The sequence below is a fragment of the Anabrus simplex genome, chromosome 1, assembly GCF_040414725.1.
Source record: "Anabrus simplex isolate iqAnaSimp1 chromosome 1, ASM4041472v1, whole genome shotgun sequence".
Lineage (NCBI taxonomy): Eukaryota > Metazoa > Arthropoda > Insecta > Orthoptera > Tettigoniidae > Anabrus > Anabrus simplex.
This window is the reverse complement of record NC_090265.1, coordinates 344,130,647-344,153,905: the sequence shown is the minus strand read 5'-3', so window position 1 is coordinate 344,153,905 and position 23,259 is coordinate 344,130,647. Positions and strand designations below refer to the sequence as shown.

Sequence of the window (23,259 nt, the reverse complement as noted above, 5' to 3'; positions counted from 1 at the left end):
TTTTTTTGGGCTTCTATATTTCAGTGCTATATTTAAATCTAACCATGAAACTTTGGAATCAATGTTTGCCACAGATGGTACTGGCAGGGATATTTTTCGTGCCATATTATCGAAACAGAGGACCTCACTTCTCATATATTGTCTAAGATTTGATGATAGTACCACCCAAGATGAAAGGAAGAAAACAGATCCTGCTGCGCCAATATCATGGATATTTCAGAGGATGATGGAGAATAGCCAGAATTGTTACAACATACGCTCGTATGCATGTATAGATGAGATGCTTGTTGGCTTCCATGGTAGGTGTAAATTTAGGGTGTACATGGCAAGCAAACCAGAAAAATATGGTCTGAAGATCATGATTCTATCTGACGCCCGCACAAATTACCTTCTAAACGCCTACTTATATACTGGGAAGGACAGTGATGGCGCTGGCTTGACAAATGAAGAAAAGAAGTTCACCAAACCAACTCAGTGAGTATTGAGATTGGCAAAGCCACTGAATGGCTCGAATCGTAATATTACAGCCGATAATTATTTTGGATCTATGGAAGTGGTTACAGAGTTGAGGAATCGTAACCTGACATACATGGGAACGCTGCGGAGAAATAAAAAAGAAATACCACCCGAATTCCAGCCACAAAGGAAACGAATTGTTGGTTCAACGGAGTATGGATTTACAAATGATCGTACTCTAATTTCGCACGTCCCAAAAAAGGGTAAAGCTGTCATCTTAGTTTCCAGCATGTATCACTCAAGAAGTACCGACCCTGAAACCGGCAAGGAGGAAATAATTTCATTTTATAACAGTACTAAAGGTGGAGTGGATTCTCTCCACCAGAAGTGTGTTACGTACAGCACAAGCAGATGAACACGTAGATGGCCCCTTGCTATTTTCTATGCCATGTTGAACATAATTGTAGTAAATTCATACATACTACACACATCATTCAACAAGTACACTCCTATTTCTTGATTTGACTTCATAAAAACACTGGCTACACAGCTTTCTGAAATGTATCTCAACGAAAGACTCATCAATAACCGGCTACCGAAGGAACTCCGTATGGTAATCTCCAGGATTTTGAAAAAGCCTTGTCCTAAACAGCAAGTAATTTCTCAAGGATTAAAGACGAAACGATGTGCATTGTGTCCCCGTTCTACTGAGAAGAAGACCAACCTCTATTGTGTCAAATGTGATCGCCCAGTCTGCCAAACTTGTCGCTCTGTAGTGTGTAAAGAGTGTGGAGATGATGTCATGAATATTGAACACTTGGGAAATCAAGCTAAAAGTGATTTAAATTTAAATTTCATTATGTATAACGTAACTGCAACTATTTAACATTACTCTTAATATAACACTTTAAAATTTGGTGGTAATTATCATATTCATAATATATTTTTAAAATATTCATGTTCCATCGATTAATTTTCATACAGAGTCATTTTCTAATAACTTTCAATGTTACTTCTTGTATGAGAATTTTGTTTAAAATATTACAAATTATTCTGGTGTACATATATTACTACATTATCTATGAATGGTTATGATATAAATAATATAAAGCATGTTATAAACCATTAATTAATGTGGTATCATTTTCAACCCCACAACAACGTATATTTAACAGGTCAGCCACAAAAACGTTTGAGGGTTAAGTAAAAAAATTTCCACGGAATGAAGTGGATAGTATGTAATATAATTTACTATCGACAAAATTATTGTATGTACTCGAGTTTGGAGGTTTTAACCCCCTGTGGATGGGGGGCACAGACGAAGAATACATACACGGTATCCCCTGCCTGTCATAAGAGGTGACTAAATGGATCTCCGGGGGCTCACAACTTGGAAGTGTGGGTTGGCAGGATCGAACCTGCCAAGTAGGAGCCAGAAGACCAGCATCTCAACCGTGCGAACCACTGAGTCCGGCATTTCTAATTCTTTCCCATCACATTTCCTCTGAAAAATATGTTAATGCGACGTTAGAATACCATAAATAAATACATTTCAATTAATTAACAATGGATTAAGTTTTTCTAAAAATGAAGGACTGGTGCGGAATAAAACAGTGTCCTTTACCCTGGCCTACCTTTAATGAATCCAAATAAGACTCAAGTTATTATTATCGGTACCAGTAAAAACCTTTATTCCCTCAAGCAACAGAACATCCCCCCAATAATTTTAAACAATAAAATCATACCCTACTCTACTTCAGTGACCAACTTAGGAATTATCATGACTGAGACTCTAAACTGGACTCAACAGGTGATAAGCACATGCAATAAAGTACATAAAAGCTTATATCCCCTGAAATGGTTCGCTAATATATTCTCTGTTCGACTTAAAGTACAAATAATTCGCTCTCTTATACTACCTATATTTGACTACTGTGACACTGTGTTGACTGGAATAACCCGGGACAGTAACAAGAAACTGGACCGGAGCCTGAACAGCTGCATAAGATATATCTTTAATCTGCTATATGATGCTCATATATCACCTTATTATAAGGAGCTGTCATGGCTTCGAGTGCACCAGCGCCGTGAACTTCACATGCTATCGCTTCTGCACAAAGTTCTTTCCACTAATACTCCCGACTATCTGTCTTCATCTTTTTCTTACCTCTCGTCCTATCATGAACACAATACAAGATCTGGTTCCTCTCTTGCCATACCTATAAACCATACTGCTGTGTACAACCGCTCCTTCATAATCTCTGTGTCTAGGTCATGGAATTCGCTACCTGCGAACATTAGAGAAAATCCTTCTCATCGCAAGTTTAAAGTGGCTTGCCGGGAGCATTTGCTGGGTAGATCCCGCTGACTTGCTGGATAATTGTTGAGTGAATGAAGGAATGAATGGGATGAATGAATGGATTACTGCAGTTACATAATTTAAGTGTACGTTATTTTGTGTATTTTAAAATTAAGGATTCTTTCATTATTATTATTATTATTGCTATTAGTATTATTTGTTTTATTTGTATTCGAAATTATAGGTTATGTATATGTATACTCATCTAGTGGTTAAGTGTAAGAGAGGGCCTTGAGCCCTAACTTCGCCACCAATAAAGGCATTATCTATCTATCTAATTATTCCACGATAAAAAAGTAGGAAACTTATTTTTTTTAATTGGCCTCTGATGTTTGTATATAAAAATTCACTTTTTCTTGTATTAGAGTTTAAATGTAAAATATACAAGCTTGTATATCTGAGAGAGAATTTTTACATCGTGGTTGGCACGGGACCTTTTTGTGATGGTGGTGATTACTGTTTATGTGAGAAAGTAGAACGGTGCCACCATCCTCCCTTAAAAATAACCAGAAGAAAAGTCAAATAGACCCGACTCTTTTTAGGGAAAAAGAAGGGAAAAGCCACGAAGGACATGAAAATGCAAGACTGCCTGGGCTTGGCAAACAATGTACGGTGCGGGTCGGAAGAGAACACGATTTGACCAAGAGAGGTCGGATAGGAAATAAAATAGAACAGAATAGAATATATTTATTTATCATCTACAGAATCGTATGTTACCAAAAACATGGCATGACTTGTTCTCCTTCAGACACACCCAGGTGACGATTTCATGTTGACTTTCCCTATACTTTGTGTGCATATAACCATCTGCCTTATTAGCAACTGTCAAATCCATTACATCACACAACAGTAAATAATTACACCAGAAAGTTCAGATATAGAATTGTGTTTGAGTCTTAAGGTATCAGTCTCTAAACAATGCCTGCGAGAGAAAAATGTTGATCTGCAAGGAGCAAGCAGGAGATCAATCAGGTTAGCAGGGATATTCCAAGATTAAACTAATGAGACCCACCCCCCTGCTGCAGTGACCGCAAATGTCCTGTGACAATTGGGGAATTTCTGTGAGTGGGCACAAGTTTATCTCATTGACCGCAAATGTCCAGACACCAACCCGGACAGCTTCAAGTGCCATCTATCTGTAAATATGAAAATGTTCTTATCTCTGTAGTTCATTTTCAGGTTTTCCTCAAGGCTTGTAATGATGACTATGAATTCAGCTTAGAAGTCTGTAGTGTGACTGCCTAGGCTCAGGGTCTTTCCCCGTTGATCCCTCCTCCTGGTCCCTTCTCAGTCCTTGAGCCATCTGTCCACCACACAATATCTTCCCTACCAGTTTTCCATCTGTTAATGTCCCAGTCTTCGTTTTTAGTTATCTGGGTCTCAAATGGTTTCTCAAAGATAAACTTTGGAATCATATGATCAGCTGGCATGTGTAACACTTCCCCTGTTATTACTCTTAATTTTATAGTGTCCAAGATTGGGCCTTTGAGCCTTCCAGCATACATTTGACTCAAATCTATATGAGCTGAATCTAGCCTGTTCCTCTATAAAGTTACTTAATGGAGGGAGATCTAGTAGAGTATTCAAGGCTTCTGTTGGCATAGTTTTCATTGCCCCAGTTATGGCTATACATGCCATTCTCTGAAGGCTATTTAGTTTGATACTGACTTTTCCTTGACTTACTTTGGTCCACCAAATGACTGCTGCATAGGTCATCAGTGGTCTAATGACCATTGTGTATATCTACATCACCACTGCCGGCTTTAGACCCCATGTTGTCCTGAATGCCCTCTTGCATGCATACAATAGGTTCTTAGCTCGGGTTGTTTCTTTCTACGTGTGTATTCCAGGTTAACTTTTTGTCTAATATTACACCTAAGTGTAACACTTGTTCATCAATATAGATTTCTTGGCCAAAGAGCTTCAGTGTTGACTGAGTAGTAGTAGTAGTAGTAGCAGCAGTAGAAGTAGGTAGTTCCGACTGACTTCGATAGCAGCGAAGCTCTCAGCTTGCTGAACGCAGTCTTCGGTGAAACGTCGGGACATTCCCTCACTCCTGGACCACAGCCTACAAGCCCGGAAAATGCTGACATGATTTGTAACGCCAGTCGTGAAAGCCTCAATTGCTACATGGACCTCTTCAGAGCTAGTCTAGCTTTAGGATACGTGCCGAAGTCATGATCTGAAGCTAAAGCAGTATTCATACCTAAACCTGGAAGGGCAAACTATGCCCAAGCCAAAGCATACAGACCATTATGTTTAACCTCCTTCATGCTGAAAGCAATGGAGAAAATTCTGGATAAATATATCAGAAGAACGGTGCAACTGAACTCAACATTTCATGAAAATCAGTTTGCATATAGACCTGGCAGATCCACTGAAGAAGCATTCCACCAGTTGGTTTGTAAACTATAGGAAAGCCTAGAATATAAAGAAATTGCACTGGTGGCATTTCTAGATATAGAAGGAGCCTTCAACAATACAATCTATGACTCTACGATCAAAGCACTGGAAAAGAGCAAGGTGAGTAAACCGCCGTCAAATGGATTAAATCTGTGTTAGATGGAAGGAAGATAAAAGCAACCGTTTGAACAAACGCTGACGGTTAGGGCCACTCGAGGCTGTGATCAGGGAGGAGTTCTTTCGCCTCTGCTGTGGAACCTCGCGGTGAACAAAATCATAGCTATGCTCAGCAAACAGGGTTTCTATACACAAGGATACACAGATGACCTAGTGATTGTGGTACGAGATAAGGTGATAAGTGATATCCAGGACCTCATGCAAAGATCACTCAAACTTGTGGAGAACTGGTGTCAGGAAGAACAACTATCAGTCAACCTGAACAAGATAACTATGGTCCCGTCCACAAGAAGGAGAAAATTATAGGGAAACAGATCACTGAAGCTCTTTGGGCAAGTTATATATATATATGGAAGAACAGGCACTGCACCTAGGTGTAGTGTTAGATAAAAATCTAACCTGGAATCCACATATAGAAAAGAACATAACCCAGGCCAAGAACTTGCTGCATGCATGTAAAAGAGCCGTTGGGAAGACAAGGGGCCTAAGACCATCAATGGTAATGTGGATATACACAATGATCATTAGACCATTGATGGCCTACGCTGCAATCATCTGGTGGCAGAAAGTAAGTCAAGGAAAAGACAGCAGTAGATTGGATAGCCTACAGAGAATGGCATGCATAGCCATAACTGGGGCTATGAGAACTATGCCGACAGAAGTCTTGAATACTTTATTAGACCTCCCATCACTATGCAATTTCATAAAAGGATAGGCTAGAATGAGTTCATATAGATTGGCAATTTCAGAGTGCTGGAATGCACTAAGACCCAATCTAGGACACTGTAAAATTAACAGAGTAATAACAGTGGAAGTTCTACACATGCCTTCTGATCATATGATACCAAAATACAACTTTGAAAAACCGTTTGAGACCCAGGTGATAAAAAAAGAAGACTGGGATATCAACAAATGGAATACTGAAAAAGAAGATATAGTGTGGTGGACTGATGGCTCAAAGACTGTGGATGGCACAGGAGGAGGGATCAACGAGGGAAGACTTGAGAGATCAATCCAGATAAGCCTGGGCAGACACACTACAGTCTATCAAGCTGAAATGATAGCTATGACAACATGTCTTGAAGAAAATCTGAAAATGTACTATAGGAATAAGAACATTTTCATTTTTACGGACAGCCAAGCGGCTATTAAGGCACTAGAGGCAGTCCGGATAATATCCAGAATTATCTGATATTGCCACTCACTTCTTCTGCAGCTCTCAAAGTACAACATTAACAAAATAATATGGGTACCAGGGCATGCAGGTAAAGAAGGAAATGAAAAGGCAGATAAACTGGCCAGGAAAGGAGCAGAAACACATTTTGTAGGCCCAGAACCTGTATGCGGGATTTCCTATGGACAAGCCCGATACTACATAGGAAAATGGGTACAAAAGAAACAAATGGAGAACTGGAAAATACCCCAGTATGCAGGCTTGCAAAGGAACTGATAAAAGGACCAAACAAGAAGCATATTAAAGAACTGTTGAAACTCAGCAGAGAAAATATAAGATGGGTAGTAGAACTGTTGACAGGACACTGCCATCTGAAAAAACACCTACATAGAATTGGAGTAATAAGAGACAACACATGTAGGAAATGCAATGAAGCAGAGGAATCAGTTGAATTCATACTTTTCGAATCTAAGGCGCTGGGAAGAATCAGACTCTCCACTCTAGGACCACCAGGTGAAGAGAGAGAAAAAATCCATGAAGACCCAATAAAAAAAACCTGCAGCTTTGTGAAGGGAGCAGGTATATCTAGGTCGGAATGAGGGAAAAACATGGTAGCAAAAGATCTTACAGGTCAACGCTAATTAGGATCTAATATTTAGAGGCCCCATGAAGAAAAGAAGTAGTAGTAATACAAAGGGCGCTAACAAAGTTTTACAATGTCAGTGAACGCTTTTTCAAAATAATTTCCACCACACTCGATACACTTCTCCACACGTCGAAAACAGTCACTAAACCAACTCTGCCACTTTTCAGTTACATTTTCACACTCTTGATCCCATGCTGCCAGAAGCTCCTCGTCGGATACAAAACGCTGCCCTTTCAGCTTCACCTTCACATCTGGGAAGAGTGCAAAGTCACATGAGGCAAGATCAGTACGGTATGGAGGGTGATCAAGCACAGTCAACCCTGATCTGGCAAGAAAATCCATTGTTACTGTACCCGGAGGTACACCTCAACTACGCACATTCAAAAGAAGTGCCCTAATGAACTCTATCTATCCAACAAAACGTGAAACTGCTACGGCATGAAGTTGGGACATTAATTAGAAGATGTCACTACTGAATAATTGAGAAGTTTGTCATTTCTAAGTTTCCTAAACTGATTGGATTTTTTTTTGTTTGTTTTGGTGTACATCAAGAAGTTTGGACACTTCTCCATAGATGTCATTACAAAACTGAGGTTTTGCACTCTGGTGCAAGGTAAAAGAATTTGTTATTGAAAGAAATTTTGTGTTTATGGGTTTTCTTAAGTAAATTAACGTTCATTTATCTTTTTATATATTTCAAGGTTTGCAACACGTCTTTCTCATTCCGTCAGTTTTGAATCTAGCCAATAGGAATTTTCTGTAATTATTTTTCAGCCTATCACAGGCTTCTTGTTGGTTTTTTGGATATAACTTTTAATTCTGCCAATAAAATCGAGAGGGAGTATCCGGTTTAGCCCAGAACCCTCTAGAACCGTCCCCTCGTGTGTATAAGCTGCGGCCTTTCCGGCTACCTGGTTTCTTGATCGCCGTATTTCTGAGAGTGAGTGTGTGCTCATTCTTCGCCAGGCAGACCAGCAGCCAAGGTAATGACCACCAGACTTATTTTTCTGTAGCTACCTCCGCAGACTTACATGAGGGGAAGGTCCTAATTTCTAACTATGTAACCTGTTTTCTAAAATGTAAATTCCCTTTTGGCTAATGTAAAATTTCATAAAGTCTTTAACTACAATTCAAGGATAGAGAGTGTGTTACCCTCTCAAGTTCTCCTTCAACTTGGTTTGAGGTGACTACGACTTCGTAACTGGTTTTTTTTCTTTCCTATAACGCATTAAATTAACCTTCATTCGAGTCACCCCAGTAGCTTGGGATTAGCCTCTGCATCATCAGGCGAGAGCCCAATTAGGGTTTTATATGTAATGTTCTAGGACTGCAAGTGTACGCCTTCATTAATTTTGTGTTCAGGCCATTAATTTAACCTGTTCTTCTTTCCGCGAAGGCCCAGTAATTTGGGTAATAGATACCCCTGTGTAAAAGTAATTTCAATTGTAAATTGTGCCTAGAAGAGCCAGAAATTGTAAGATTTTTTATGTAATGTTGCCTTGAGTAGGCTGTAAGAAATCTGTTAATGTTGGAGAGCATGTAAGCTCTTTCCTAAGTTTACTGTAATATTGAGGGGTGCCTTTGGCAGGCCGTACTTGTAATCCTTGGAGCAAAGTGCTCTTAAATTGGGATATTCCTGTCCTTGTCTAAACATTGAGATTTTGCCAATTTTGTAAACTGGATCTTGTAGCTCAAAACTTGTAAAACCGAGCTCGATAGCTGCAGTCGCTTAAGCGCGACCAGTATTCAGTAATCGGGAGATAGTGGGTTCGAGCCCCACTGTCGGCAGCCCTGAAGATGGTTTTCCGTGGTGTCCCATTTTCACACCAGGCAAATGCCGGGGCTGTACCTTAATTAAGGCCACGGCCGCTTCCTTCCAATTCCTTGGCCTTTCCTATCCCATCGTCGCCGAAAGACATATCTGCGTCGGTGCGACGTAAAGCAAAAAAAAAAAAACCAAACTTGTAAATCTGGGGCCTGAAGCCCGAAATTGTTAAATTCCCTATTCTGGGGTTCTCTATTTTAATCCCCAAATTTGTCATTATTTCACTAAGTGAAAGGTTGTTAAGTCTGTTTTTTGAAAAGAAATATAACCTTTTTTTAAAGTTTTAATTCAATTTTCGATATTGTAGATAGACCCATTCTAACCAGCACCTTCTTTTACCTCTGCGTTCCACAGATACACCAGAACAAGTGGTAGCAGAGCGTGTTTGAATGGGTCTAGATTAAGCCCTATTGATGGCTAAGTGTATGATCTGTTTCGAACTCTAAGAATTTTCTCGGTTGCTGGAATTATTAACTTTCTGTCAACACGTCTGGTCCTTGCAAAGTCCTCGCTCCGGGGTACTTGCGCAACGAGGAATTGATTTATGAGTTACTCATCAGCAAGGTCCAATCTGGAGGCACGGTTGTGGCAGATATTGCCAAACTTAAGGAGTCATTAGAACTGCCTATTTGTGTCCCAATTCTTGGGGAAAAAGATACTGATGAGGCTCTATCCACTATCACGGACAATACCACTGAGTTAGCATCTGTAGTGAGTTTTTTTTTTTAAGGTAAGCGATCCGTCTGCTAATCAACTTAAGAGGCTAGACTGCTTCATTTTTAAAACAGGGCTGGGGACTTATTGTTTCTAAAGTTGAAAGAGGATAATGCTAAGGAGGCTAGCAATTTGGTCGAACATCTGTCGGAAATGTCAAATAGAGTTAGTCAATTGTTGACTGAGGCAACTGCTCCCAAAACCGACCAAGTCCCTTCGATGATCTTGGCAACTAAGGAAGATCCTAGTAAATCTATTGAGAGGAGGAAATCTGTGGCAACTCAACAAACTTCGGACCCATTGGAAACTGAGTCTGGTCATCCGAGACATTCCACCTTTCTTTTTGAATAATGCTGTGTTAGACACCTCTCAACCTTCTATGTCGTCACCTATTATGTCACCCAGTTTCAGTAGTTTGCCTTATCCAATTGCTATGTTGCTTAAGTGAATTTCTAAATTTTCAGTGAACTCATCTAATGAAGCAATCTATTTTCTAAGGTTTTTGGTAGAATTTCAAGACCATGCATTAGTGTTCTGCCTATCGCATTCTTAGATACTACAAATCATGTACCCATATTCCGTAGCGTCCTCTCGGACAAAATGGTTAAGGCCATAGCTGATAGATCATCCATAGAAGACTTCCATGCCCACCTCCTTGCGAATTTCATTCCGGCTAGAGCAATGTCATCACTGATCCAAAAGTTCTATTTTAGGGTACAACGTCTGGATGAAAATCTTGCGGACTTCATCCAAGATATCAAGTTTTATACCCGGGTGTTCGCTCTGCATTTTTCCAAAGATCAATTAGTGCAAACTACTGTTGAAGGCATCTCTCCTCCTTATAGGTCTTACGTATGTTTCGCATCTCATCCTCAAACGTTTTCAGAGTTAGAGGCTATGGCTGTTTCAGCTGAAGGAGTAAGGTATGCCAACACCTTACGAATCGCTAAGGAGCCCCCTCCGTCTTCTAATAGCTCTCGGCCTCCACCTCTCCGAACTTTCAACACCCGTAAATGTTATACTAGTGGGTCGACAGAGCATCTGCGCAATAAATGCCCATTGATAAAATCAAATGGGACACAGAATGGAGCAGGGTCATCTCAAGGCTGTTTCAAATGAGGCTCGTTTACTCACCTCGCCATGAATTGCAATAATGTCAATAGCACCCCTTCCTGCTCAACTTCTGGTGCAACGTCTGTGAATTCCGATAATAGAAAGCGACTAGTGTCATCGGCTGAGTCGGCATGTTCTACTTCCCGAGGCTCAGCCTCTGTTGCACCCACTGAAAGCTCTGGTAAGGGTAAAGGTTCTTCTAATTTATCGTTTGAAGGCCCCAGAACATGCCTCAGAATTGCGGCAGAGACCCCTGCGTTTGTGCCATTCCTTAATATTGAAGTGAACTGTGAACCTGTCACTGCTCTATTAGACTCGGGGAGTGTGTATTCTGTAATTTCGGCGGAATGGTATTCTAAATTAAAAACTGTTTGTAAGTTTCCTGACTATTGTTCATCTTCTGTCCAATGCATTTCGGCTAACTCTTCTCCATTAGAAATTTTAGTTTTCATCCTTGCTAAAATTTGTATTTCCAAATTTACCTGGAGAATAAAATTGTTTGTTGCTAAACACTTGTCTTGCCCTGTAATATTAGGGGCTGATTTCATATCTTCTACTGGTCTGGTGCTCGATATTCAGAGTAAGTCGTGCACCTTCAAATTTGCTAATACTTGTAAGATTCCTCTTTTGAAGTGTATTTCTGTGTCATGTACATCTGTTTCGCCTACCCAGGATGAGATACTGTTAGATCTTAAGACATCTACCTGAGGAGTAGGCTGAATGTATTCGTAAATTGTGTCAGTCCTTTCCTGACATATTTACTGATACTCTTGGTGTTACTGACCTTATCGAATACAAGACTGAGGTTACGGATTCGATTCCAGTTAGATTTCCGCCTTATAGACTGTCCCCACCTAAAATGAAGGCTCTTAAGGAGATCATCAGAACAAATGTTGAAGGAATAATTCGACCTTCTAAGTCGCCCATTTTTCTTGTGCCGAAACCACAAGGTGGCTTCAGGCCTGTGATTGATTATAGGGCTTTAAATCGTAAGGTGGTGTTACAACCTGTGCCCCTTCCTGATCTTCATTCTTGTTTTTCATGGTTTCAGAAAGCCAAGTTCTTTACCATCCTGGATCTTAACCAGGCATACAACCAGATCCCTCTGGCTGAAGAATCAAAACATCTAACAGCTTGGATTGGAACTTGTTTGAGTACAACCGCATGCCCTTCGTGCTCCCCACGGGGGCAGCTGTTCTTACTAGACTGCTAGATAGGGTCTTCTCAAACATCAAATTTGAATACTTGTATCACTATCTTGATGATGTCGTCGTATTTTCTGAGACCTTTGAAGAACACTTAGATCATCTAAAGGAAGTGCTCAATCGCCTTCGTAAGGCTGAGTTGACTGTGAAGTTATCCAAGGTAGCTTTTGCTAAGCCTTCTATGTTGTTCTTAGGACATATTGTGTCACCCGATAGTGTTTCCATTGATCATTCTAGAACACAGGCTATCCGTGATTTCAAACCTCCTAAGGACATCAAAGGTATTGCCAGATTTATAGGCATGGTGAATTTCTTCAGGAAATTTATTCCTAACTTTGCTAACAGAGCGGCGCCCTTGAACTTACTCCATAGGAAAGGCGTCAAATTTGAATGGGTGCCACCTCAACAAGCGGCTTTCGAAGATCTGAAATTAGCTCTTTGTAACACCCCTGTATTAGCAATGCTAGATTTTTCAAAGAAATTCATTGTCCAAACTGACGCCTCGTCATCGGTGGTTGCTGCTGTCCTTCAGAAAACGGAACTCGGAAGGCGACCCATTGCCTGTGCTTCTAGGACATTATCGGCTCAAGAGGCCAAATATTCCATCTATGAACTTGAGGGTTTGGCCGTTTTGTTTGCTGTAGAGAAGTTCCGCCTCTATCTGGAACATATAAAATTCGACTTGGAAACAGACAACCAAGCCTTAAGTTGGGTATTAGCTACGCCTCATCGTAATGGTCATATAGCCCGCTGGGCCATCAGGATTTCAGCTTTCCAATTTGACGTGAGGCATATTCGAGGATCTGAAAATGTAGTTGCGGATGGACTAAGCCGCATGTTTTCTCATGAAGTGGAGACCACTGAACGGGAAGATAGTTCTTCTCTTCCCACGCCCACACCTTTGAGCATTAATGCCATTCTAACTGATGCCCCTATGTTGTTTCGGGATATTGAAATATATCAACATGAAGATCCTGTGCTGGCTCCTATTATGGAAACCCTTTCGTCTGGGGAACATGTCCTCCCTTATGTGTTGAGAAACGGGGTTTTGTGTTGCCTGTCAAGGCATGATCAAAGGATGAAAGTAGTAGTTCCAGCTGTGCTTGTGCCTATGATTTTCAAGTACTAACATGAGACCCCATTAGGGGGACACTTAGACATCTTCAAAACTCGGGAAAAGATCCGAGAGATGTTTATTTGGAAAGGTATGGACAGTGAAATTAGAGAAATGGTAAAAGCTTGTAAATCTTGCTTGCTTTGTAAGCCCGCCTGGTCCACTAAGCCAGGTCTATCGTCATCTCATCAAGCGTCTCGCCCCATGGAACATCTATATATAGACTACGTCGGACCTTTCCCACAATCAAAGGGGAACGCTAATAAATTTATTCTGGTGTGTGTAGATGGTTTCACTAGATTTTCCTGGTTATTTCAGACTAAGCTGGCAACCGCTCAGTCTACTATTTCTTGTTTGAATACCATATTTGCTTCTTTTGGCCCCTGTCAATATATAGTTTCTGACAATGCTAAGGCATTCACATCCAACTCATTCCGTAAATTCTGTTTTGACCTGTCTATATCACATGTAACAACTTCAGCTTATTACCCTCAACCATCTCTGGCTGAGCGGGTCAATCGTAATCTTAGATCTGCTTTAATTGCATTTCATCATGAAGATCATTCCAGGTGGGACACTTCCCTGCATGGGTTGTCTTTTGCACTAAATTCGGCGGTTCATGAGTCCCATAAGTTCACCCCAGCATCTCTCATGTTGAAATTTGTTCCTAACACGCCGCTCTCTAATCTTTGGTTACTTGATATCTTACCAGAGACAACAGATCCTGATAATATTAGAGATCTATGGAAGAAGGCTAAAGTCAATCTTCAAGCTTCCCATGAAAAGTTTAGGGAAAGATATGATCGTGGATGGAGGCTCACCAATTTAAAAAGTCAGAGATCAAGTCATGGTTAAAAATTTTGTTCCTGCGGGCAAGCTTGCCTCCAGATTCCATGGGCCGTGCTTCATTCTCGATTTCCTAACGCCGGTTACATTATTGGTCAGTAACCCAGCCATGGAGAGGATATTTAGAGCCTGTGAAACCTGTGTAAGTTGATTGTTTACATCAGCCATTAAAATTTGGCAGGAATCGAAGGTGGATTTTTATTTTATTTTTTTTTTGAAGCAGGGGATTAGATTTTAAAATTAAGTTAAATTAGAGGCCTTCTGCCCCGCTTTGGATGGATATTTGTATATTACCTGAAATGTACGATCTTCCCCTCTGATCATTCCTGTTGTCAATTCCCTAGTGGGCATCACCAAGCCCTGTCTCCTCAATCCTCGCATTGCTAACACACTCTATCCATCAACGCCGCTCGCCTCTCTGCCTCCAACAAATAAAATTGTACTCGCATGCTCAAGCAAACATCTCTGTCGCCCAGATATTATTGTTTCAGTACCCCCCCTCAGCCGTCGCCGGCCGTGGCGCAACATCTAGCGAGCGATACCGGAGTGGGGTATGGGCCCACTCCACTCTAGTGAAGACTCCCGGTGGACAGCGCGCTGGAGCTCCATCCTTCTGGCAAGGGCTGAGGTGCGGTAACCCTACCACCAACTAATCTGGGGACTGATCATGTACATCTAATCTGCGGCAACCATCACCACGACTACCCCTCTCATAGTAGTGGGGGAGGTGTATCTCAGGGTACTTGAGGGGTCCGGGCGACCTCACCTGGGTAACGGCAGCGGCAGCAGGTCTTGCCGTCAAATTTAATCAGCATATAATTAACTTCTACAATCACAAGAAGACTTCAAATCTAGTTTTCCAAATTTTCTACAAATGGACTTAGCTGAGAGGTGGCAGCCCCACCAATGGTCTTACTTCCTTCAGGCTAGCAACCCGTTGGAAGGACATTTCATTGCTTTCAAGTCTTGCAAAAAGAAAAATGCAAGACCGTAATGGGACACATGGCCCAATACTTGGAAGGAAGATGATGATGACTTACGGAAAAATACTTATCACCTTAAAAATTTTCAATGAATTTTTTTTTCTTCTGTGTCACCCCATGGAAGGACCTTTTAGGGGAGAAGTCTGTACCGGGAGGTACACCTCAACTACGCACACTCAAAAGAAGCGCCTTAATGAACTCTATCCATCCAACAAAATGTGAAACTGCTACAGCATGAAGTTGGGACATTAATCAGATGTCACTACTGAATAATTGAGAAGTTTGTCATCTCTAAGTTTCCTAAACTGATTGGATTTATTTTGTTTGTTTTGGTGTACATCAAAAAGTTTGGACATTTCTCCATAGATGCCATTACAAAAACTGAGGTCATGCACTCTGGTGCAAGGTAAAAGAATTTGTTATTGAAAGAAATTTTGTGTTCAATGGTTTTCTCAAATAAATTAACGTTCATTTATCTTTTTATATATTTCAAGGTTTGCAACACGTCTTTCTCATTCCACAAGTTTAGAATCTGGCCAATAGGAATTTTCTGTAATTATTTTTCAGCCTATCACAGGCTTCTTGTTGGTTTTTTGGGTGTAACTTTTGATTCTGCCAATAAAATCGAGAGCGGGTATCCGGATTAGTCCAGAACCCTCTAGAACCGTCCCCTCGTGTATATAAGCTGCAGCCTTTTCGGCTATGTGGTCTCTTGATACCCGTATTTCTGAGAGGGTGTGTGTGCTCATTCTTCGCCAGGCAGACCAGCAGCCAAGGTAATGACCACCAGACTTATTTTTCTGTAGCTACCTCCGTAGACTTACATAAGGGGAAGGTCCTAATTTCTAACTATGTAACATGTTTTCTAAAATGTAAATTCCCTTTCGGCTAATGTAAAATTTCATAAAGTCTTTAACTGCAATTCGGGGATAGAGAGTGCGTTACCCTCTCAAGTTCCTCTTCAACTTGGTTTGAGGTGACTACGACTTTGTAATGTTTTTTTTTTTTCTTTCCGGTAATGCATTAACCTTCATTCGCGTCACCCCAATAACTTGGGATTAGCCTCTGCATCATCGGCCACGAGCCTCATTAGGGTTTTATACGTAATGTTCTAGGAGTGCAAGCGTACGCCTTCATTCATTTTGTGTTCGGGCCATTAATTTAACCTGTTCTTCTTTCCGTGAAGGACCAGTAGTTTGGGTAATAGATACCCCTAAGTAAAGGTAATTTCAATTGTAAATTGTGCCTAGAGAGGCCAGTTCCTAATGGGGATCACTGTACGTACCCAGGTGTTAATATAAGGAAATATCTTCATTGAGGTAATCACATAAATGGGATTGTAAATAAAGGGTACAGATCACAGCACATGGTTATGAGGGCATTTAGGGGCTGTAGTAAGGATGTAAAGGAGAGGGCATATAAGTCTCTGGTAAGACCGCAAATAGAGTATAGTTCCAGTGTATGGGACCCTCACCAGGATTACTTGATTCAAGAACTGGAAAAAAATGCAAAGAAAAGCAGTTCTATTTATTCTGAATGATTTCCAACAAAAGAGTAGCGTTACAAAAATGTTGCAATGTTTGGGTTGGGAAGAATTGAGAGAAAGAAGAAGAGCTGCTCGACTAAGTGGTATGTCAATATGTTGGTCCATTATTGGACAATATAAATAAAAATTCCAGCTAACTCATTCCTAGTTGCCAGCATTTCGCCCCAGTGTGCTAAGCTGGGCTCATCAGTTGGTAAATAGCACAGCATCATAAGTGGTATGATCCGAGCTGTCAGTGGAGAGATGGTGTGAAATGACATTAGTAGACGAATAAGTTTGAGTGGTGTCTTTAAAAGTAGGAAAGATCACAATATGAAGATAAAGTTAGAATTCAAGGACAAATTGGGGCAAATATTCATTTACAAGAGGAGGAGTTAGGGATTGGAATAACTTACCACGGGAGATAATCATTAAATTTCCAAATTCTTCACGATTATTTACGAAAAGACTAAGTAAAAGCAGATAGGGAATCTGCCACCTGGGCAACTGCCCTGAATGCAGATCAGTGGTGACTGTAACTGTGTTTTTGGTATGACAATCATAGCAGTGGAATTTGAAACCATATTCTAGAACATTCATGTTCTAATTTGAAAAACTTCTGTTCGATCTGTCAATTATTTTAGAATGAAAGTTAGTTTGTCGTGGTTACTGTCTTTTAGGTTTAGTTTGATTTTGCTTAGGTCACCGATTCTGTTGTTAGTGATGTGTTGTTTTTTTATTCCTTCATATTTTATGCAATCATGTAATAGATAAGTGTACGATGTCCATTGAGTAGGGTGCCAAAAGTTGCTTAGGTTTAAACTGATGCATAAAATTTGTTTATATATGTAAATTTAATTTTTTTTTTTTCTTTCTGTGATTGAGATGTTGATATTGTAGCCATTGTTGTTGTTGTTGTTGTTGTGGGTTTGCTTTTTATTGGTATGCATTTGAGAATGAGCTTCAATTCTAGACATTTCTTATTAAATGCAATTGATTTGCCAATATTCATGTTTTTTATTTTTATTGATTTGAGTTTCTTGGGCTTTGTAATTTCCTGGACTGGCTGACAAATTTTTTTGGAAGAAAGTCATACTTTTCAGTTTCGACTCAGGTAGTGTACATTTGTTGACAGGCATGTCATAGTGTTATATTTAGTGTTTTGACAGACTAAAAAGCTTTAAAGTTAAAAACATTTAAGCTCTTTAGGCCTTTTCAATCATAAAATTAACCGAGTTTCGCCCCAGTGTAGCAGTGGGTTCATCAGTTGGATTGCCACACCATCAAAGGTGGATAGTGCGCAGTCGAGACACCACTGCAAGCCTCCTATGCAGGACAATACAGTGCACTCGAGAAAGTATCTACCTAATGCAATCGTTGAAGTTAATTTATAGTTTCCTTCTGGAAACTTAAAAGCCACAGGCACGTATTTATACCACTGGAGGTACATACTTCTCCCAGTGCACCATCACGGCATTGTCCTCTGTCCTGTGGTGTCTCATCGGTGCACTAACCACCAGCGGCTGGAGTGAAACGCTTGTAATTTCATGACTGAAAAGGCCTGCAAAACTTAAACATTTTTAACATTTGCAATGCTGGTAACAGAGACAAGATAGTAACATCCAAGCAGTAGAAATGAAAATTTAAAGAACATTGGTTAAAAAGACAAGAAGAGATAGAATTTAAAATAATAAAATCAGAGAAAAGCTAAATATAGAACCGTTAGTACAGAACTTACAGAAAGCAAGACTGAGATGTTTCGGACATGTAAAAAGAATGGGAAAGGAACGGGTAGCAAGAAGAGAATTGGATGTGGCGTTAGTAATGGAGCAGGAAAAGTGGAAGAACAGAAAGGAGTGGAGGAGGCTTGTTAACCACACCACACCCGGGCGACTGGAGTGGGACACAGAAGATGATGATGATGATACAATCGCAGGAATTAAATTATGATTCCTTTCTGGAAACTTAATTTTTTACATAACAGACCCTTGTATTATTTTCAGGATACATAGGCCACACAAGATATCTTCCACCTCCTTACACCCGATTTCTCCCACCTCCTTACCCGTTTCATTTACCATCAATCATTTCATCTTCGTTAGCTCCTCAACTGCAGCTGGTGACAGAAAAGGCACCTGGCCATAAAAACATGTCATATAATTTCCCTCATCCCTGACCCTGTATCAGGAAACTGGACTAAGGGGTAGACATACATAGATGCCACAAGCCATAAGGGATTAGACTACGTATGTCTCTATGGGTGATTTTTCTCAATTGGTTTAGTAAGTTTCATCGTGCCATAGTTGTTAACCACCTGTGTTGAATTCGGGGAGTGATGCAACATTATATAAATTTCAGGGTGCCGCTTCTGTACCCGGTGTGCAGACTTACGGATGATAAAAATCATGTGAAACAATACCTTTATGCTTGCCAGAAATCCACCATCCTGCCCCAAAAAGTATTCTTACCTATATAGAAGAATTAAAACCGAGGCTGTGTAAATCAGGTGATTGCGACCATGTGTTGTGTTCCTATTGGCCGGCCAATGTTCGCGATGTGTTCCTATTCGCCAGACAAGCTTCCTAATGTCTCTGGCAGAGAAGTTCGCCACCAATTTCAAAGTTTGAAAAAATAAGAAAATGGCGACTCGCCAAAAATAAGAAAACCGCCACTTTACAAGTGTCATGGCATGTGCTGGATGTGAGCGTTCTATCCACATCATAACCTTGTGTTGTGACGAAGTGAAATTCACGGATTTTATAGCAAGTCACTGCATAATAAAGAGAGCTATTCCCTGAGGAGTCTGTGGTAGGGATCGAGAAGTAAATGTATCGGGAAGCCGGTATTTTTTCTTGTGTTAGAAACGCACGTGTAGGTTCAAACATTTAAAGATAAAAATTTCATTGTTCCATATTGAAAAGTATCACAGTATTCATGAATAGGTTGAACTACCATATTTATTATTTCAATTTAACTAGGTTCAAACAGTCGGCGAAGACGGGTACCTTTTCTACACAGAAAGTTATATCCTTCGTAGCTTACTGACTACTGGGAAATAGGTTCCACTACCCATTAATTGAGTCCGAGCTCAAAGTGAATTTGGAAACAGTGTCTGATTGGTCCTCATACTGTAGGGAAGTGTGTGAAGATTGGGCCATTCGACATTCTACACGACTTGGAGGGGTAGGCGTAATTGTCGAGATAGACGAGGCCAAGTTTGGCAAACCAAAGTATTGTACACGCACTTTTTAGTGATAGATTTTTGTACTGCGTTGAGGAGTAAGGAGGGAGCACTGCCGGTTCCGGTAATACTGCTAAATGAAAAATGAAATGAAATCGGAATTGAATCGATAATATGATCAACTGATATGAATTTTCTAAACCTTTATTATCTTACGCCAACAACTGTGTCACACACACAATATATAATACTATATAACATTTCTCGATGAGAAACTTGTTCCTAGCATGAATTCTAGTTTGGCTTTGCTGTGTAAACAACAGTACGAGTACGTAAAGTGTACACCAGATGTCGCACAGCAATCATAAGCGACTCTTAGTTTGTCTTTCAAAGGTTGCCAATACGAATCTCGAAGATAATCGAAGTCTACCGATTCAGCACTAGGGTGTAAATCTATCGCTAAAAAGTGCGCAGATAATATACCCGCGGCCGTCGTGTGGAAAGTCAGTGGGTTTTTGGTGGGGTTGAACATGAAAACAATAAGAAAATTTTTGTTGTGAACGCGGAATCTCGGGACAGTGCTACGCTACTCGCCATAATTAAAGACTACATTTTGCCCGGAACTACTATAATCTATGACTGCTGGAGGGCCTACAACTGCCTCCAGAACGAGGGATTTATCCACTTGAAAGTTAACCATTCAGTGGAATATGTGGACACCGAGAACAGCGAACACGTCCACACATTGAATGAAGAACGTCTCACGGGGGGAAGAACTCGTGCACACAAACACTATTGAAAGGAAGTGGAGAAACATTAGGGAATCCCTACCTGTATCTGAACGGAAAAAGGAGCATTTCCTTGACTACTTATCCGAACATCTATTCAAATACTCCTTCCCTCGCGGAGAACGAATCCACGAATACCTTCTCGCAGCGAGCACGCTGTATCCCCCACGTTAAGGTAAGTCAGTGTTGATTAATTGAAGTGCTGAACACTGTGTTGCATAGAATGCGCTGCTGTCACTTCTTGTAATTTTTGTCTAACATATCCAGACCAATGGTTTTGTCACTAGCCTACCCTAACCTATCCAGACCAACTGTTTTGTCACTAACCTACCCTAACCTATCCAGACCAATAGAGGTGTCACGCGGGATACTAGAGGCATAAGGGCCACTCTGCAGCTTCTGACCTGGGGGCTTATGCCCCCAGACCACCTTTACTTGCCCCCAGGCCAATGGTCTAACCAATCCAGTTCAATGGTCTTGTCACTAAGAATGCATAAGTTGTCAAGACTGCTGAGTGTTACGTGGCACCAGTGATATGGAAAACTTTATCGATTTACATTAAGAATAAAAAAATTATATTCCTGGGAACGGTTGGCATGTCTCTGGCCCTGCCAAGAACACGTCATGCACCACATTCTTTACAGTCATGAGGTACACTGTGTTTGTGCTTTTCCCAACATTCCTGAACTCACTTAACACCCAAAACACCATCCTATCACAATAACAAGCAGTTTCCCATAAACTTCAGATACAGCCAATCCCACAGAACACCTTATGGGCCATCCTGATTAGAAGGTCTATCCTACAAGGGCTGCATTCGCCTATAATAGCCACACTATATTCATATTAGTATATTTCTTTTTTATTATTATATAAGCCTCAATCGTACCGAGGCATATCCAGCAATCTTGCATGTACTGCAATTCCATATAACAAGAGAATATATGATCTTGATAAGAGAAAACAGAGGGGCTACCTCCAGTGAGGAAATGAAGGTAACGTGAACATAATTCCACACTATTACCATAAGTGTAGGTCGGAAGAACCAATATATTCCTGTCCATACCTGAATTTGATATATTTGAGGGGATGACGGAGAAGTCTAGAAGAATGGTGTTGATAGCCATGGTAAAACCGTATATCACAGTGAACGCTCTAGGTTAAACCCGCACCTAAAAAATAAAATACAAATTTAATTGACCAGAACTTTTGCAAGAATGCAAAAAACGAGTACAAAGGTGCAGTACCTAATACTGGTCTCGCCAACCTAATATTCCGTAACAAAGAAAATAATCTTAATGTTTCGAAATAATTCAATCAAAAATTATATTTAAGGTTAACATGCCGGGAAGTGCGTAACATAACCGCTTACAAATTATGCACAATTAAAAGTCTCAATTTACTAAAATTTGTACAGTACTATATAAACTGACGTATGATATTGGGCATTAAAACGATCCTCTTACCAAATTACTAGTATTAGTACTATCGATCTATTTCAGGACACGACCTATGACAATAACCCGCACAGTGCGGCGAAGCCCAGCAAACTTTCGAGCCTCTGAACAAGGAGAACGAACATCAAAATCCTCTCTGAGCTCTTTGAGCTATACTCTTTGCTGTGGCGTAGGCAACGGCTGTAGACGTTACCATCGCCCTCTACTATGACTGCACCAACGAGCTAGAAAGAGGACTCTTTCTAGCTCGTTGGACTGCACTAATACGCCTTCCCATCGCCCAGTCAAACATGTAAACGAGCGAACACGGCGTAGTTACTAGTTCAGGCGCTTGGAACGATGAGAAGCTAGCTTTAGTCTGCTTGACGAGACACGCTCAGTGATCATTGCTAATAGTGCTGGTGAAATTTGAGCTTGTATTTACCTTATTTGGCTTGTTTCTTTGGTCGTGAACCGTTTTAATGTTTGTTCATAATAATATTTACTACTGTGTTCCTTAATGTAAGATGAAAAGCAGATAGGCAAGTGGGATTTAATTTATTTAACGCGCACAATGTGCAAAGAATTCAAGTGGGACTTGGTTTCATGAAGTCACTTTCAATGAGTAACGTCATAAGTGGCTAAATTTTACTTCAAAACATAATTTCTCGTCGAATTTGAATTCAAGATCATCGAAACGATATGCTTGCCACAGCGAATAAATCCACACTTTCACGCTACGTAGGAGATATAAATTGCGAGACTGGAATAACACTCTCAGTAAAGGAGCGCCTCTTAGCAGAAAGACAGTGCCTAAATGAAGAAGAGAGTTTGTGTTTGTTGGTAGTCCATCGAACAGCAGTTGTTAGACTATATGACAAGAAACTCGACACCTTCTTTCAACAGTACGACGCTTCATTCCATGTTGAGCGAATAAATACTACTCAAGTTGATTGTCGTGCAAGCGAAAGTAGAAATCGAATTACCCTAGTCAACAACATTTTCGGTTTTATAATTTCTGCTGTGACTGCAAAATAAAGGTTACAGCAGCATGTTTCTTGTTTAAGAGGCTTTTAGGCACAGATCTACATATTAACACTCAAAACAATAAAGGAATTCGAAGCTTGCGTTTTTTTCGTGTTGCGCATTGTGAGTGACAATCATAAGACTAATATTAGCAGGATAAGAAGAATGTCTTCAAAACACATTAAACCGAAGATATGTTATCCTGTTGATAGTGAAATGCCTCTTCTTGCTCTTGACAAATGGCACATTCTGAAGAGTAAGAAATCCCTCACTAAAAAAAAATCTATG

General features: G+C 40.4%; 1 protein-coding gene across 2 annotated transcripts in view; it reads right to left on the bottom strand.

Annotated features, from left to right (window-relative positions):
- The window catches only part of Sms (spermine synthase), a 185,143-nt gene extending 163,085 nt beyond the window's left edge, over positions 1-22,058 (bottom strand). Inside the window, exons 1-2 of one of the 2 annotated variants that reach the window (XM_067134867.2) lie at positions 21,976-22,058; positions 21,576-21,681 (exon numbers count right to left, since the gene is read on the bottom strand). In XM_067134867.2, coding sequence (XP_066990968.2) covers positions 21,576-21,636 — 61 coding nt within the window. In that variant the 5' untranslated portion in view covers positions 21,637-21,681; positions 21,976-22,058. Of the gene's footprint in view, positions 1-21,575; positions 21,682-21,756; positions 21,825-21,975 lie in introns of those variants that run through there. The other variant, XM_067134868.2, reaches the window with a different exon arrangement.
- Positions 22,059-23,259: the final 1,201 nt, after the last annotated feature.